This window comes from Lissotriton helveticus, chromosome 3_1 (assembly GCF_964261635.1).
Source record: "Lissotriton helveticus chromosome 3_1, aLisHel1.1, whole genome shotgun sequence".
NCBI classification, from domain to species: Eukaryota; Metazoa; Chordata; class Amphibia; order Caudata; family Salamandridae; genus Lissotriton; species Lissotriton helveticus.
The window spans coordinates 663,475,091-663,494,440 of NC_136061.1; the positions used below are offsets into that span (position 1 = coordinate 663,475,091).

The 19,350-nt window shown below is 45.6% G+C and overlaps 1 protein-coding gene across 1 annotated transcript in view; it reads right to left on the bottom strand.

Annotated features, from left to right (window-relative positions):
* Positions 1–3,938: 3,938 nt before the first annotated feature.
* RNF19B (ring finger protein 19B) overlaps positions 3,939–19,350 on the bottom strand; it is a 148,672-nt gene continuing 133,260 nt past the window's right edge. The window contains exons 8-9 of the mRNA XM_078680755.1: positions 5,771–5,902; positions 3,939–5,087 (exon numbers count right to left, since the gene is read on the bottom strand). Of these exons, the coding sequence (XP_078536881.1) occupies positions 4,682–5,087; positions 5,771–5,902 (538 nt within the window). The 3' untranslated portion in view covers positions 3,939–4,681. The remainder of the gene's footprint in view (positions 5,088–5,770; positions 5,903–19,350) is intronic.

Sequence of the window (19,350 nt, forward strand, 5' to 3'; positions counted from 1 at the left end):
AAAGTGGTCGCGCCCCTGGCATTGATGGGGTTCCAGCAGATGTTTTTTTAAACGATAATGAAAGATGGTCCAAATACATCCACCTGCTAATAAACTACATTACCAGAGGTGCAGATATTCCAGTAACCTGGCGGGGTGCTGTAATCATCCCGGTATATAAAAAAGGAGATCGTGCTCAGCCCTGTAATTACCGCCCTATTAGTTTATTAGATACTATACAAAAAATAGTGGGGAGAGTAATCGTTAATAGGTTACTCGATTGGGCTGATGTTAATATTTTATCTCCCTTCCAGGCTGGATTCCGTAGGGCAACCAGCACCGTAGATCAAGTTTTTCGTTTCCAACTGATCCAGTGGAGGACCGTGGTGCTAGGTGGAGGCAGCCTGTATGCAGCATTTGTTGATTTGCGGGCTGCCTTCGACCTGGTACCAAGGGCAAAACTGTGGGAAGTGCTTGAGACTCTAGGGGTCCCTGGGGTCTTGTTGTCCTTAATCATACGATTGCATGAGGGCAACTATGCCAAAATTCGATGGGGTGGGTATGGAAATGATACTGCCGAATTCCCCGTTGAGCGCGGGGTTCGGCAAGGGTGCTCAATGGCCCCTACTTTGTTCACCCTTTTTATTAATGGTATTGTCTCCCGCATGCAATCTCGGGCAGTGGATGCTCCTTTTCTTGCAGGTGAAAAAGTTCCAATTTTAATGTTCGCCGATGATACCTTAATTTTATCTAAAACCCCAAGTGGTCTGCAAAAAGCATTGGTAATATTTGACGAGTTCTGTGTAGATCATGGACTGGAGGTGAATGCGTCCAAAACAAAACTCATGGTTTTTAATCCACATAGAAATTTTAAATCAAAAATTTCCATGAGTGGTCGCACTCTGGAGGTCGTCAAATCTTTTACTTACCTGGGGATCCTTATTTCAAATGACAATAAGTGGCAGCAACATCTTAATCTCGCTATATTAAGGCATAAGCAACTAGCTGGCACTATTATTAAGGAACACAGGAAATCGCTGACTAAACCTATTAAACCACCTCTGATAATATACGAGGCTAAAGCAATTGGGTCTGCTTTGTACGGTGCGGAGTTATGGGGGCATGAAAATCTCCAGGAACTCCAAACTTCAGAAAATAAATTCTTAAGGTCACTGACAGGTACCCCACAGAGCAGTCCGCTATTGCCCCTGCGTTATGAGCTAGGTAGAAGAGAAATTTCGGAAATGGCCAAACTACGCCCGATCCTATACTGGCGTAGGCTCTGGACCACGCCAGAGCTCTCCCACTACGCAGATGGGTTCATAGATGTTATTAAAGCCGATTGTTATAATAAAATCAGATGGTTTAAAACATTAAAGATTGCATTGTTCGAATTAGGACTAAATGCTTTATGGACCGATCCAGTTGGGGCTTCCTTTCCCACTAAGTCTACTTTAAAAAACATTTTTTGGGAATATGTTGTCAATAGGAGTCTGCTAAGTATTAACAGTGGGTCTATGACCACCAGTTTCCTGGAATTTAAGATGTACCCTATTTATGAAATGTACTGGGACTACATATCGAACCCCATAGACAGAAAACTGCTCTTTCAATTGAGGGTTGGTTCCCTCCCCCTTCGTAATCTAACATCTAAGTGGAAAACAGGGGGTGTAGCAATTTGTCCAGTCTGTGGGGTAGGAAATGAAACTCTTGGTCACTTTTTGTTTTCCTGTCCAGTATATTCCGCACCAAGGCGAGCTTGGTTGGCTCCTATGTGCAGGAACTTAGGCACAAAAAGTAGCATGGTAGCGCTGCGTATTGTAAGATCTACTTCTGTAAATTGGATCATAATTGCCACCGCAAAGTACTTAGGGTGGGCATGGGTTATAAGGCAGAGATTGCTGGTAGGTTAATTACTCACTGCCTAGTTGTTCAGAGATTGCTAGACACTTGTCTATTCTCTGTAACAGCTTATTAATAGCTCAGAGACTGCTAGACTAATGTTTATTCTCTGTAAATGTTTATTTAGCTGATCAGAGACTGCTAGACTAGTGTCTATTCTCTGTAAATGCTCACTTAATGTATCATCGGTATGAAATCTTATTGGTATGAAATTTTAGGATTTTTTAATGCTTTTGTGATCATCATTTTTCGGTATTTTTAATAGTATTGTACTTTGCACCTGTGTCTATGACGAGTTATACTTTTTAAAAAAACTGTTATGTGCTTGTGTCTAAATGACTTTGTAAATTTAATTGCTTTTTATTATATGTTTGTATGTCTGCTTTTATGAGTAATACTCGAATAAAGCACTTTTGAAATTGAAATTGTTATGATATTGCCTATATATTCCTATGCACGTGTGTTTTGATGTATTTTAGTCCTTTATTTTTTACAGCGTTTTGATGGCCTTCGCCCCAACAATGCACTGCTACCTCATACCTGTACTATGCGTACTATACGTACTATTGTTTATAATAATATTACTCTGTATTATTTACAGCGTGTTGATGGCCTACGCTCCAACTATGCCTGCTACCTCATACCTGTACTATACGTTATATTGGTACTATGTTATATACTATATTGGTGCTATGTACATGAACTTGTTGATGGCCTACGCTCCAACTATGCCTGCTACCTCATACCTGTACTATACGTTATATTGGTACTATGTTATATACTATATTGGTGCTATGTACATGATCTTGTTGATCTACCTCCCTACTATGCCCCCTTGTTCCCCTACCCTCCACCTGCCTTTGTGAAGTGCTCTGTTATCTGCAAAGATCTTGTTCGCGCTATATAAAACTCTCAAAATAAATAAATGATTGCATAGTCTCGCATTTGGGACCTTATAAGTGTTTAGACATGCAACAGTTGATGTTGCTGCAACAAGGATATTGTACTGCATAACTAAATACTTATAAGGTTCCAAAGGCGAGACCTATTGGCAATGCCAATGCTTGTTATTCTAGAAGTCTTAATTTTGAAAAGGGGAAAAAAAAAACACTTAAATAACTTCAACTGAACAGCAATCTTAAGGCTATACCAGTTCTTAATACCTGGAACACATCAGATGACTGCTTAAAACTCTTCTATACGAGGCAACCCTAGAACATTTTAGTGAGACATACTATACAGCCAACAGCCTTATGAGGCACTTGTGCACTGTACAAAAGCATGTATTATCACATGCACGGCACGGCACACCACATTGCACCAACTATTACTACATCTCATACACAAAGATACAACCATCTCATGATACTATAACATATCTATCACCGCAAACTCATTCCACACCTCACAGCATAGCAATTACTTTGCTGCATTAATTGATACTTAAAGTGGGCAAAAATCTTGCGTATTCAGGCTTTGGCAACATTTTTGAATTATCATAGCCCTAAATGTTCTCCTTGACATTTCCTTGTTTCCACCACTCCCAGGATTTACTGAAATACCTACATCAGCCAATGTAGCCCTCCAGTAATGAGACCATGAAATGCATTTCCAAAGGAGGGTTCTTTCATTGCCATTCAACGTCAAGATGTTAGGACCCCGAGATCTAGCACTACTTACCATCTACATCACCTCTGTTTGGGTGACTGGCATGGAGCCCTTCTGACACCTAGTCACTGTGACCTCTGGTGGTTTGGAAGAAAACATGATCCCACGTCAAAAGAGGCAAAGCTTGCATATACACTATACAAGGCTGCAAAAGCCGATGGTATCAATTTTCTTTTAGCAGTATGTATTCAGAAATCGCACACCTGTAGGTATTCAGTGTTGATTATCGAAGAACCCAGGACCAAGAATAATACTCTGAGGATACTTTACCCTATAAACTCAATACTATAGCCCCACAAGCCAAAAAGAAAAAAAAATCACCCTTCTAAACGGAACGTCTGAGTCAACTAGAAATTCACTTTACATCTTAATGACACGGGCTCCACATATTCAGACATAAAATCTTTATTGAAATGTGCCCTCAATATGGTTTTCATACACACAATTTACACATGTATGTACATAACACAAACATATGTACACTCATACATACACTATACACACATATACACTTTACCCAGACAGCCCTACATAGAGGTTACTCCTGCCAATAACTGAAATAACAAGGCTGTGCGTGCCCAGATTCAGCAGGTATTAGGCAGATAAGAAAGTCCACCTCCATTGAACAAGCGATTTCAGAAGTGGGTAAAAACCACTGCAGCCCACCCAATTAGGCAAAAAGGATAGAGGAGAAGAATGCCCCCAGAGCTACAATTGTAATTTTGTCTCATTGGCAATTTAGCACGATTACATAATCATTTACATTCAAGGGAGAACCTGCCCCTCCCTGTTCACTAACAATTACATGTGCCCAACCCATTAGAGGCTACCCTCAATGCCCCCATACCCCCACACACAATAGCTGCCCAAGCTGTATTTAGTATGGAGCTCCATTTTAGTTTTTGTCACTCCAAGTAGTGGAATGGCTAAGCTTACGAATGCCAATCTGTCCAGCTGGGGGGAGTGTCAGCTCCTCCCATCCTTCAAGGGAGGATTAGCAAAAACTGGACCACCTTGGGCTGTTGAAGCAATGGACTCAGATTTCGGAACGTATTAAAGAAATGACAAAAAAAACGGAGAAAGAAGTGTGTTCGATAAGTGTGCTTCATTGTACAGACAAGTGTACACCATGCTATACTTCGATTTCCACTTGCTCGAGGCTGACCACCACCTCATCGCACAAGTCCTCACCCTGGAGTTCCATGTCCCCAGCTGTTTGCGGCCGAGGCTCAGGCCCTCTTTGAATATACGGGGAGTCACACTCGTCCATTGTGAGGTCTGGCACGTCTTCAGACTGTGTGTCTGAGCTTTCCAGGTCACTGCGTAGGCTTTCTGGCTGAGCTAGGGTAATGTTGCATGTTTGGCTGACTACACAATCCAGTCCACCATAGCTGGAGAATTTGAAATGATGCTCCTCCTCCTTCTCGCTCATCTGGGGGTGAGTGTGCAAAGAGTCTTCTGTGCTACTACCACTAACCAGAGGATAGTGGCTGGGCTTGGCCTCGATGTCCACTTGAATCTCCATGTTATTGCAATCCCTGCAGAAAAAAATTGTATATATTCAGCACAGACAAGTGCCAAAACACATGGTTGGAGGAAGTACATGCATGAATGCAGTTAATAGAGAAGGCAAAACTTTATAGGTACTTCGTAGCATAAGCATATAAGATGATCAAGGCATAATAACGAACAGGTCAGCAGCACTTCGATAAAAACCGTCTATAGTCAATAGCTTAACCAAAAACCAAAGGTCTGCTGAAAGGTCAGAAGCCACTGCACTATTAAAATTAAGTAAAGGTTCGTGCTATCCAGCAATTTTACCCCACCTATCATGCTATACTAGCCACTGGGCTCACATGTCCCGCAGATACTGCTAGGTCCCCATGAAGCTTGGCCCTCAATATGTTCCAAAAATGCCCCATGCATGAATGTTGCTGTTCATGATACCACTGGTCTTGACTTCAGATCTGCTGCCGCTTCTTTACCAGATTCACCCAGTCTACCGCAACCCACTACCAAATTCCCTTATTTCACCTACCACATACCAGCTCATGCCAACCACAAGTGGATTTCTTTGCCTTGCACTACTGTAGGCTCTGTCCCCAGTTATTGTCTCATCTCTTGATTTTGTGACATCGGACACAAAGTTAAACTAGCGTCCCACTGCACACCTGCCCGATTTGAAGCATTGCATACCCTCTAGCTACCGGCCCACACTCACCTGTCCTGCGGGTTGTAGGAGCTAATGATGGAGCCTGCCATCGCACGTGTGCTGGCGCTGTCACTTACAGCACCAAGGCTGACTGAATCCTTGTGAAAAGTCTCTTTTTGCACATCAGCCTGGACTTCTAACCTGTAGTGAAGATGAAGGTACAAATGTTAAATCGGCTGAAGTATGTAATGGTCATCCTGTTTTCAAGTTGGTGACTACAACACTAGAAACAGTTTACAAAAGATAGAGAGACGGAAAAGGGGCTCAGGAGGGCTAGCAGTGAAAGAATAGGCATGGGGAGACAGTAGGAGCAGTGAGAGACGGGGACAGAGAGAAGACCGATAGAGAGAGGTGGGGAGAGAAAGGCAGTAAAAGAGAGACAGACATGTGCAGAGGTAGCGAGACAAACTTGTGGAGAAGAGGGGGCAACATTGTGGCTATTCTGCACCACTTCAAAGGCTGAAGGAACAAATTTAAAAATGCAGATGGTGAAGCATGGAGGCAGCCAGATGCCCAGTTACCCTGTTGCTCTAGGGAGGAACAATGGATCACTACACAGTAGCAGCTGCTGGAGACTTTTGGCAATAAAGGAGGATTGAAAGTTTTGACATTTGCTGGCATACTGTTACCATGGGTGAGCTTAGCCCTGGAACGGAAAGAGCATTACATTGAAGAAACCTACAAAGGGGCCAGCAAGGGTTCAACACCTAACTGAAACAGCAGCCACCGCGCACCTGCTGTTGATCTGGGACATACATGCATTTTCAACAGAAATACAGGAAAAGACTGAAGGTGGTGACCAATCTGTAGAAGAAATATTGTTACCAAAAGTAACTTTCTTTTGAAGGATACTTCTTACTGCAAAATAATCATCTTATAAAGGAATACCTCTCCACCCGCAGGTAGGATTGATTAGTGCCAGCTAACCATGAAAGTCATGAACAGGAGCCCTGTGGAAATATCAGTCACTAAGTGCCTGAGGTATGAGAGTAATGAAGAAGAGGCTGCCTGACAAATCTCAGTCCCCAACATTATCAGGGTAAGAGCAGTACAAGTTGCCAAGGCCTTCATGGAGTGTGCTTGAATACCTGTGGGAAGGGAGGAAGGAAGGAAGGAATGAGGTCTTTCTTGACCTGGTGTAATATATCTAAGTTAATGGTAACCCAGCAAGAAATGGTGCACTTGGTCACTGCTTTGCCTTTCATGGCTACGGTAACGGTCATAAAGAGCAGATAGTTCACTTTGTTCCTTCTTGTAGGTTGAACATAGTGAGAGAAAGTACATCTGTGCTTTGCTTCATGCAACCCTTCCTCTTCTTGAACGATGAAAGTGACAGACTGACCCAGTGTATGTATGTATGTGTATATATATATATATATATATATATATATATACATATATATTTTGGAAAAGGTGATGGACAGAGTTTCTGAATGATGCAGAATACTCTTACCAAGTCAATAGATCATGGTTTTAATCCATCACTGTTTTTTAGCTCACTGCACCATCCCAGCTCAGAACCTGGCTATATGCAAATTAGTCTGTTCCTGTCCCAGTGCATGATGGGAACAGGGCAAACCAAACTACCAAGCCAATTCTTATACTGGGAAGGAAACAAGCTTCCGGGGACCGGTTTCTGGCATCACAGCCTTCTTCGGCCCGGCTTGCTTGAATCCTGATGGTGCAATGAGCAAGGGACTCACGTCTGAGTATACCCTCCCACACATAGTGTGGATAAAATCGATTTTGGAAAAGGTGATGGACAGAGTTTCTGAATGATGCAGAATACTCTTACCAAGTCAATAGATCATGGTTTTAATCCATCACTGTTTTTTAGCTCACTGCACCATCCCAGCTCAGAACCTGGCTATATGCAAATTAGTCTGTTCCTGTCCCAGTGCATGATGGGAACAGGGCAAACCAAACTACCAAGCCAATTCTTATACTGGGAAGGAAACAAGCTTCCGGGGACCGGTTTCTGGCATCACAGCCTTCTTCGGCCCGGCTTGCTTGAATCCTGATGGTGCAATGAGCAAGGGACTCACGTCTGAGTATACCCTCCCACACATAGTGTGGATAAAATCGATTTTGGAAAAGGTGATGGACAGAGTTTCTGAATGATGCAGAATACTCTTACCAAGTCAATAGATCATGGTTTTAATCCATCACTGTTTTTTAGCTCACTGCACCATCCCAGCTCAGAACCTGGCTATATGCAAACTAGTCTGTTCCTGTCCCAGTGCATGATGGGAACAGGGCAAACCAAACTACCAAGCCAATTGTTATACTGGGAAGGAAACAAGCTTCCGGGGACCGGTTTCTGGCATCACAGCCTTCTTCGGCCCGGCTTGCTTGAATCCTGATGGTGCAATGAGCAAGGGACTCACGTCTGAGTATACCCTCCCACACATAGTGTGGATAAAATCGATTTTGGAAAAGGTGATGGACAGAGTTTCTGAATGATGCAGAATACTCTTACCAAGTCAATAGATCATGGTTTTAATCCATCACTGTTTTTTAGCTCACTGCACCATCCCAGCTCAGAACCTGGCTATATGCAAATTAGTCTGTTCCTGTCCCAGTGCATGATGGGAACAGGGCAAACCAAACTACCAAGCCAATTCTTATACTGGGAAGGAAACAAGCTTCCGGGGACCGGTTTCTGGCATCACAGCCTTCTTCGGCCCGGCTTGCTTGAATCCTGATGGTGCAATGAGCAAGGGACTCACGTCTGAGTATACCCTCCCACACATAGTGTGGATAAAATCGATTTTGGAAAAGGTGATGGACAGAGTTTCTGAATGATGCAGAATACTCTTACCAAGTCAAAAACGGTGATGGATTAAAACCATGATCTCTTGACTTGGTAAGAGTATTCTGCATCATTCAGAAACTCTGTCCATCACCACCCCCCTTTTCCAAAATCGGTTTATCCACACTATGTGTGGGAGGGTATGCTCAGACGTGAGTCCCTGGCTCATTGCACCATCAGGATTCAAGCAAGCCGGGCCGAAGAAGGCTGTGATGCCAGAAACCGGTCCCCGGAAGCTTGTTTCCTTACCAGTATAAGAATTGGCTTGGTAGTTTGGTTTGCCCTGTTCCCATCATGCACTGGGACAGGAACAGACTAATTTGCATATAGCCAGTTTCTGAGCTGGGATGGTGCATTGAGCTAAAAAACGGTGATGGATTAAAACCATGATCTCTTGACTTGGTAAGAGTATTCTGCATCATTCAGAAACTCTGTCCATCACCACCCCCCTTTTCCAAAATCGGTTTATCCACACTATGTGTGGGAGGGTATGCTCAGACGTGAGTCCCTGGCTCATTGCACCATCAGGATTCAAGCAAGCCGGGCCGAAGAAGGCTGTGATGCCAGAAACCGGTCCCCGGAAGCTTGTTTCCTTACCAGTATAAGAATTGGCTTGGTAGTTTGGTTTGCCCTGTTCCCATCATGCACTGGGACAGGAACAGACTAATTTGCATATAGCCAGTTTCTGAGCTGGGATGGTGCATTGAGCTAAAAAACGGTGATGGATTAAAACCATGATCTCTTGACTTGGTAAGAGTATTCTGCATCATTCAGAAACTCTGTCCATCACCACCCCCCTTTTCCAAAATCGGTTTATCCACACTATGTGTGGGAGGGTATGCTCAGACGTGAGTCCCTGGCTCATTGCACCATCAGGATTCAAGCAAGCCGGGCCGAAGAAGGCTGTGATGCCAGAAACCGGTCCCCGGAAGCTTGTTTCCTTACCAGTATAAGAATTGGCTTGGTAGTTTGGTTTGCCCTGTTCCCATCATGCACTGGGACAGGAACAGACTAATTTGCATATAGCCAGTTTCTGAGCTGGGATGGTGCATTGAGCTAAAAAACGGTGATGGATTAAAACCATGATCTCTTGACTTGGTAAGAGTATTCTGCATCATTCAGAAACTCTGTCCATCACCACCCCCCTTTTCCAAAATCGGTTTATCCACACTATGTGTGGGAGGGTATGCTCAGACGTGAGTCCCTGGCTCATTGCACCATCAGGATTCAAGCAAGCCGGGCCGAAGAAGGCTGTGATGCCAGAAACCGGTCCCCGGAAGCTTGTTTCCTTACCAGTATAAGAATTGGCTTGGTAGTTTGGTTTGCCCTGTTCCCATCATGCACTGGGACAGGAACAGACTAATTTGCATATAGCCAGTTTCTGAGCTGGGATGGTGCATTGAGCTAAAAAACGGTGATGGATTAAAACCATGATCTCTTGACTTGGTAAGAGTATTCTGCATCATTCAGAAACTCTGTCCATCACCACCCCCCTTTTCCAAAATCGGTTTATCCACACTATGTGTGGGAGGGTATGCTCAGACGTGAGTCCCTGGCTCATTGCACCATCAGGATTCAAGCAAGCCGGGCCGAAGAAGGCTGTGATGCCAGAAACCGGTCCCCGGAAGCTTGTTTCCTTACCAGTATAAGAATTGGCTTGGTAGTTTGGTTTGCCCTGTTCCCATCATGCACTGGGACAGGAACAGACTAATTTGCATATAGCCAGTTTCTGAGCTGGGATGGTGCATTGAGCTAAAAAACGGTGATGGATTAAAACCATGATCTCTTGACTTGGTAAGAGTATTCTGCATCATTCAGAAACTGTCCATCACCACCCCCCTTTTCCAAAATCGGTTTATCCACACTATGTGTGGGAGGGTATGCTCAGACGTGAGTCCCTGGCTCATTGCACCATCAGGATTCAAGCAAGCCGGGCCGAAGAAGGCTGTGATGCCAGAAACCGGTCCCCGGAAGCTTGTTTCCTTACCAGTATAAGAATTGGCTTGGTAGTTTGGTTTGCCCTGTTCCCATCATGCACTGGGACAGGAACAGACTAATTTGCATATAGCCAGTTTCTGAGCTGGGATGGTGCATTGAGCTAAAAAACGGTGATGGATTAAAACCATGATCTCTTGACTTGGTAAGAGTATTCTGCATCATTCAGAAACTCTGTCCATCACCACCCCCCTTTTCCAAAATCCATATATATATACATATATATACATACATACATACACACACACACACACACACACACACACACACACACACACACACATACGTACACACACACACACAGGTATATACACACACAGAAATGTGTGTCACCAGTAGGTAGTTCTAGTTAGGACCTAATTTCCGTAGGACGAGTGTTTCTTTAATTTGTCAATAACTGTGGTGCAGTTTGACGAATGCGAACCAAATTTTCAAAACTTATATGACTTTCACTTCAGCTGCTGTTTTTGAAGTTTCAGGGTCATCAGTCAAGCGGGAGAGAAAAAGAGGGTGGGGGTGTCAAAACAATATTCCCCCCCATGTTGAATCACATAGGACCTTTACACACAGCTACAGCCCGGACTGCTGAACGCAATGAGACGAAATTTGGCAGGTAGGTAGAGGTTGGTCCAGGGAAGTGCCTTTTTGTTAATTGGTGTAAATCCGTTCAGTAGTTTCAGAGATATTACCAAAATCCAAATTTGTATATATAGGGACACAGAGGATTCGCAACCCCTCTCAATCTAGTGCGGAGATATGATTGGCTGGCAACACTTCAAACTAGGAAGTATTGGTAGCTATCTTTAAAAAGAAAAAAAGCGAAACACTGGCTCTCGCGCTGCTTTACTAATTCGGCTCCCAGGTAATAAAGGGTTATTGTTGCACCCAGTGACACCACCACCTCCCTGTGGCTAGGTTAACAAATAAATGTGGGGGAGGCACGTACGGCCTCCACGGCTTCCCCGGGGTGATGTAATATGTGCGGTCATAAGCAGTGCATGGCAGGGGCGTAAGTTATAGTTAGCTCAGGAACTATAACTGCTGAATTTCACTGGTTTTGTACAAGTGAAATCTGAGCACAACTAGAACGTCCCTGTAACCTTGGATATGTATCAGACTGACAGGACATGTAATTCGCTAAGCCTATGGACAAAAACCATAGCCACCAAGCATATGGTTTTCAGAGTGAGCAACTGTGCATCTGCTGGAATGTGGAGGCCAAAAAAAAAGGTAAACACCAAATTTAAATCCCACAGAGGATGTGGGAGGAAATAAAACAGAACTTTCAGAAACAGCAACACTAAGAGTGACTTGAACAAAGGTTCAAGCAGGAAGATGCATAAAGGCAGACAGAGCAGCCAAATAACTTTCAACATTGCAACAGCCAAACACCCCTTTACTTCATCTGCCCAAGATGAGTGTCCGAGCCCATCAAGGATGCATCTGTAATGGGGATCTGCGACTGTAGGCAAGACGTATCAACAGACTGAAGAGATACCTCCAGGAATGATAGTCAGGGAGGACAAAACAATCTCTGGGCAAGCTGACAGACTCGCTTCAGTAACTCCTGGAGCAGTAATGGGACCAGAACCGCACCATGGACTTAAAGCAGTACGGGCAAAGAGTCTTTTTTATGGTTAGTTATGTAAAGTTTCACCTTACAGTTTCATATGGTTTTTGGGCTAAACACGCAGTCACTGTAGACCTTGGAGTTGTGACTCAACCCTAGACACAACAGGCCCACCTTTTGGGGATCTGTGGCAAACAATTGTTTGGGACAGTCCCTACAGGGTTTCAACCCTGTCGTTTTAGGGGTTGACATACCTTGGACACTGTAGAAAACTTGGTGAATTATCAAGGCAAAGTGTCTCTGAGAGACAAAAGAGATGGCTGTGGATCCATGTAAAGTGACGTGGGAATAAAATAAAATGGAGGTCAATGTGTGCAGCCTATATAGGCTCCACAAGACATTTCTGGAGCGGAACTGCTTTGGTGCTGAGCCTCATGGCACCACCTACCGCTGTGCAGAGGTATAGCTGAAGAGTTTCCAGCCGGAGGACTGGGGAATATTCAAAAGGTGAGCAAATTGCAGATGGAAGGCTCTATCAGAAAATGATGGCAATAGTGTTGGTAGTAATGGTGTTTATATAATGGTAACGGTGGTAGCAGTTAGGTTATATAGTAACTTGTGTGAAATAATTTCAGCCATGTTATCAAAAGGATAGTGTTACTTACCCAGTAAGCATCTGTTCTTGGCTCGTAGAACTGTAAATTCACATGCTTTGCATACTCCTTCCATCTAGTGTGTCTGGATGTTTGAAAGTTATTGGTCTTCGAAGAAATCTTTCCAGTCACGAGGTAAGGCGGGTCCTCCTTTCGGTAACAATGTGCATGTGCATATACTCCATTGTTAGATTGTTTCACCACAGAGGGTGAGAATGGAGTAAGTGTATGTAGAATAGAGATGTCCATACGTATGTATATAAAGTGAACTACGACAGCTAGAAGTGACCGAGGAGGTGGGTGGGCGCATGTGAATCTACATCTCTAAATGCCAATAACAGATGCTTACTGGGTAAGTAACATAATCCGTTTGAGGCATGTGTGCCGTAGATCACATGCTTTGCACACACTACAAAGCAGTATGCTCCCAAAGCGGTGGCTAACTAGTAGCTGTTGTAGTTTGAAGCAGTGTTTTGAGTACAGCCTGGCCTACATTAGCCTGCTGCCTTGCTAACACATCTACACAATAGTGTTTGGTGAACGTGTGCGGTGTAGACCATGTTGCTGCCTTACATATGTCGGCTAGGGGAATATTCCCCAAGAAGGCCATTAGTAGCCCCTATTTTGTGAGTGGGATGTGCTCTAGGGGGTACTGTTAAAGTTCTTTGCTTTTGACAATCCATCTAGAAAGGCTTGATTTAGAAACTGGATTACCTTTGTGTGGTGGAGCAAAAGCAACAAAGAGTTGCTTTGTTTTGCAAAAGTTCTGTGTATATAATAAAGTAAAGCTCTTCTAACATCAAGGGTGTGTAGAGCTCGTTCTGCCATTGAATCAAGTTGAGGAAAGAACACAGGCAGCGGAACTGATTGATTGATGTACTTTAAGCAGGAACTTAGGGTTAGTACGAAGAACTACTTTGTCTCTGTGAAGTTGAAAGAAGGCTTCTTCTAAGGTTAATGCCTTGAGTTCACCAACTCTTCTTAACTAAGTAATTGCGATGAAGAAAGCAACTTTCCATGATAGAAATTGAAGTGAACACCTATGCATTGGTTCAAAGGGTGGTCCCATTAACTGTGCAAGTTCTTAGTTTAGATTACACACTGGTGGAAGTCTTGGTGGTATTACTTACTCTTTTTAATCATTCCATAAAGGCTATAATAATTGGTACTCTGAATAGAGACAAGTATTGTCACTTTGCTAATTACTCAGCTTTGCAGCTAGATTGAGGCGGATGGATGTGTAGGCTAGTCCAGATTGCTTTAAGTGTAAATAGTAACAGATGATATTCTGTATGGAAACATCTAATGGGTTGATATCGTTATTATTACAATATATAACAAATAGTTTCCTTTTAGCCGCATACAAAATTCTTGTAGTAGGTTTTCTGGCTTCTTTCAGGATATTCATACTGTTTGGTGGAAGATTTAAATAACCAAACTCTATGAGTTCAAGAGCCAGGTTGTGTTTGGGGCCTGGGTGTCTGATTTCTCCATGGCTCTGTGTGAGGAGGCTGGAGGTGAGATGCAGCTTTTGGTGAGGAACTACTGAGAGCTCCAATAGGGTTGTGAACCAGGGTTGACGGGCCCATGTGGAAGCTATTAAGATTAGTGTGAGGGATGTCTGCCTGAGCTTCCGAACTACTAGTGGAATGAGTGGGAGAGGGGGAAAAGCATAGGCAAATATCCTGGACCAGTTCATCCATAGGACATTGCCCTTGGATAGTGGGTGTGGGAAGTCTCGACATTTCGTGTTTTCTGCTGTTGCAAATAGGTCTATGTGAGGAAACCCCCACTGTTGGAAATACGGTAGAACAATGGGGGATGCAGTTCCCAGTCGTGGATTTGCTGCCTCGGTCTGCTTAGGAGACCGGCAATCTGATTGTTTACTCCTGGAAGGTGTTCGGCTAGGAGATAAATTGTGGTGTATTGTCCATTTCCAAATGATTTGTGCCAGTCGACACTTTGAGAGAATGCGTCGTCCCCCCCCGTTTTTGTATGTAATACATTGTTGTCATGTTGTCTGGTCGAACTAGGACAGCTCTGTCTTTTAGAACTTCTAGCAGGCTTAGTGCCAAAGGCCTTCCAAATTCACCTAATTGGTTTATGTGGAGATATTTCTGCTGTTGACTCCTCAAGCCTTGAGTTGTGTGATGTTGTAGATGAGCACCCCAACCAGCAATGCATCTGTTAGTATGGTCTGTGGAACTCTTGTCAACAAAAGGATGTCCTTAGGACAGATTTTGTGAGTTCCATCACGGCAGAGAGCGATGGGTGCGGCCGTCCACCAACACTAGATCGGTTAGACGACCCTGCGATTGTTTCCACTGACTTGCTAAACATTGTTGAAGGGGAAGCATGTGAAGTCTTGCATGAGGTACAATTGCTGTGCAAGATACCATCAATTCCTAGCAGTTGTATGAAAACGCTGGCTGGTAATGAGTGGTTGATCTGAAACTGAGTGAGAAGAGACTGAACTTTGCGAATTCCTGCTGTATTGGGAGATGCTAGAGCTTTGCGAGTGTCTATACTGGCTCCCAGATAGCATTGAGTGTTTGAATGTTGAAGATGAGATATTAAAACATTCACTGTAGATCCCAGCTGATGGAGCAGGTGAATTGTAGCTTGAGACTGTTGAAGACACTTCTGGTAACAGTTGGCTTTAATGAGCCAATCGTCGAGGTAGAGAAAAACATGGATTTGCTGTCTTCTTACATGGACTGAGACTACTGCCAGTCATTTTGTAAATACTCTGGGAGCAGAGGTGACTCCACAGGGAAGTACTTTGAATTTGTAGTGCTGTCCTGATATCACAAACCTGAGATAACTGCGATGAGCGGGGTGAATTAGAATATAGAAATATGTGGCCTTTAAGTCTAGAGTAGACAAAGTCGCCTTCTTGTAGTAGTGGGAGCACCTGCTGAATTGTCACCATGTTGGAATGATCGGATAGTACGCACTGATTGAGTTCTCTGAGCTCTAGGATAGGACTCAAGGAGCCGTCCTTTTCGGGAATTAGAAAATACAGAGCGTAAACCCCTGACCCTTGATATTTTAGTGGGACTGGTTCTATGGCTCCTTTGAGCAGAAGAGATTGTACTTCTTGTTTGAGATGGTGTATGTGTTCCGATGACATTTTGTGAACAGTAGGTGGAATGTTTGGAGGATTGTTAATAAGATCCAGGAAATAACCATTTTGGATATTCCCAGCACCTATTTGTCTGTATTGACCGCCAAATGGGAAGGAACTGTTGAAGACGTCCCGCGATAGGGGTTGAATGATTGGGGGAGGGGATGATGAGTATGTCACTGTTTACTGGGGGATGGGGGAGTTACATGGAGTGGAACCTCTGCCCTTACCAATTTTAGGCCGAGGACCGTCTCACTGTGAAGCAGTGGGAGGAGTCCAAAGAGTTTATGTTTTTAGGTTAGGGGGGCTTGAACCCACCCCTCTCCTCAATTGGCTGGCTTCCTAAACGGAGGCCAGCCATTGGAGGAGAGGGGCGTCATTCCTTTCAAGCCCCGTCTCTTTCGGATTCGGGGGCATGTGTTTTGCGTTCTTTTGCCCTGTGACGTCATCTGTCACTCAGAACGCAAAAAACACGCCCCCGATTCCAAAATTTTCAGAGCTTTGCGGCCGCCATTTTGCTGCTCGGTAAAACCAGGAGAGCAGCGTCGGACATGAGGTAACTATCCCTTGTCTTGCCTCTGCCACCCTGTTTGTGCCGTTTTTCTTGCCTCTGTGCCCACAGTCCTTTTCCGTCCCGCTCTCGCCCCCCCCTTCCCTCCGCCCGCAGCTCTCCTTCGTCCCGCTCCACCCCCTCCGCCCGCAGCTCTCCTTTGTCCTGCTCTCGCAGCAGGCCCAGCTGTGCACGTACAAGGGATGTGGGGTGGTGCATTACGGCAGAAGTATAGCCAGCGGTGCGTGCAGTAGCTGGCCTCTGCAGTGGCGAATGTGCACATCTGTAGCAGCAGGCCCAGCTGCCAGCGTAGGTCTGTGGCGGTTCATATCTGCAAGGCAAAGCCAGTAGACGCAGAGGGTGTGTGGGGTGGTGCGAATCTGCGGTAGTACAGCAGTGCGTGCGGTAGCTGGCCTAGGTAGTAGTGTCTGCACATCTGTAGCCGCAGGCTATGCTGTGCACCTAAGAGGATGCCTGTGGTTTGTATCTGCAGAGCATAGCTAGCAGTGCGTGCGGTTGCTGGCCTAGGCTGTGGTATAGCTGCAGGCTCAGCTGTACACGTAGAGAATGAATGTCTGTGGTGGTCCATGTCTGCGGTAGTGCAAGCTGATCTAGGCAGTGGAGAGACTGCACATCTGTGGCCGCGGGCCCAGCTGTGCACGTAGGATATGGGACGGCGATATCCTAGTACACGCAGTGCGTGCGGTTGCTGGCCTGGGTTGTAGTGTGTATGCACATCTGTAGCCGCAGGCTGTGCAGTGCACTTAGAGGATTCCTGTGGAGGTTCGTATCTGCAGAGCATAGCTAGCGGTGCGTGCGGTGGCCGACCTAGGCAGTGGAGAGTGCACACATCTGTGGCCGCTCTGCAGCAGGCTCAGCGATGCTTGCAGGAGTCAGTGGGGGTTGGGACCGGGGGCGTCTGCGACAGCAGATCCGGCAGCACACGCTACAGCTGGATGAGGGGGGGGAAGACGGGGAGGTGTCAGTGCACATTTACAGACTGCACACTCGAGAAACTCAATATGGCACAGGGCAGTGCCCATCCGTAGAATCTGCCCGGGTGCATATCTTGTCAGACCAATCATTGCATGTTCTCGTATCAGCTGAGGGGTGGGGTGCATAGCGCCTGCACAAGGCAGAGCCTTCCAGGTTAGAGCGTTGGGCGTATCTGCAGCAGCTCTGTGCATTACACGTTGAGAGTGGCAGCACAATACCGAGCATTACATGTTGTGTGTGTGGGATAGGGGGGTTGCATATCTGCAGCAGTAGGACCGAACGTTGTGGATACATCTTCAGAAGCCGGTCCAGCACAACATGTTTGGATGTGGGGGTGGTTTAGGGTGCATAACTGCATGGCCATTCTGAGCACTACATGTGCAGTAGCATACCGAGCATTACATGTTTGGATGTCAGTGTGGGGGGTGCATAACTGCAGGAGTGTTCCAAACATTGTATGTTTTACTGCAGAATAGATAAATTAGCCCGGGAAGGGGGGGGGGGGGGCTGTGTAACCCCGGCCCTAAACATCTGTCTTGGCATTGAGATAAGACGGGGGTGAGGGGGGTGGGCGGCGGCTGTGTCACCCCGGGCCTCAACATCTGTCTTGGCAGGAGATGAGGCGGTGGGGGTGTCCACTTATGTACCGACCGTCCAACAAAATACAGGGTGGGTCGCACCAGGAGTGCTTCAGCAACCGTGCTGCGGTGCCACCCCGAGCTGTGAGACCTGTGCACATCCTTCGTAGCAGGCCGACTGGACACCCAGGGTCAGAGAGCGGCCGTGCCCTTAGCAGAGCGCCCAGCACAGTGCGTCGATGACGGGAGAGGATGTGCTTGCATGTCCTCAGCGGTACCCCCAGGAGCAGGTCCGGCCAGCATTGGAGGGGGATACCGGAAGCTGCACGCGGAGCTGAACTTGGGTGGGGCTTACGTCAGCGGCAGGCCCTGCATGCATAGGCAAGCTGAGGTGTGAGGGTGGGGAAGGGGGGCACTTCTGCCTATCTGCCCATGCACAATTTTGCAGAATGCATGCTGGTCTGCTGACGTAGGCTCAGCCTCGTACTTCCTGGTGGGGCGTGACCTTCTGGAAATACTGGCCTCACTCTATGTAAGAGTAGCGCATTATTGCAACCAGGGACATCTTAAGGATTTCGGGGACCCTGCGCCAAAGTCATTTTATGGGCCCCTGTTCGGGACAATTTTGAATTTCAGCTCTTTCATGTCCACAGCATTTAAAATAATCTGTTTGAGAATTATTCAGTGTCATCAGGGCAAGACTCCCCGGAGAAAAGAGCTAGCTTTATCTGGGGTCCCCTGAATGACTGGGGCCCTAGGTCAGAGCCCACTTTGCCCATGCCTTAAGCGACTATGATTGCAGCAGACCTAGCAGTGCACGCAGAAAGCAGCGAGGTGGATGACAGTTGCTATGGGCATTTGAAACGGTCTGTGTAGCTTTGCATGGAGGAGCTATGGGAGGGAAGTGCTGCAGTGACAGCATACGTGCAGCCCGGATGTGAGAAGATAGGTCGCTAGCACCTATGTGCAGTAGTAGGCCATGCTGTGTATGGGAGTAAGAGGGGGCCCTCCCACATCTGCTTGCTTGCTCATATATACACACATAGTGGCAGTTGCCACTGTGCAATTATTCAGGTTAGTTTCTATACAAAGAGTTTTTTCTGTTTTGCTAATAAAGCCACCCTTTCACAAATGTGCACAAAAAAAGTTCACCCACCTCTGGCTCTTTAATGGAAAGTTTCATGCTAAACCGTCAAGTGGGAGCCGGGGTGAGGGGGGATTAAAAAAAGTGCTATTTCCCATGCTGATTTCAATAGGAAATTTCACTCTCTGGTACAGAAAAAATGGCTGATCCCGATTTGACACAAT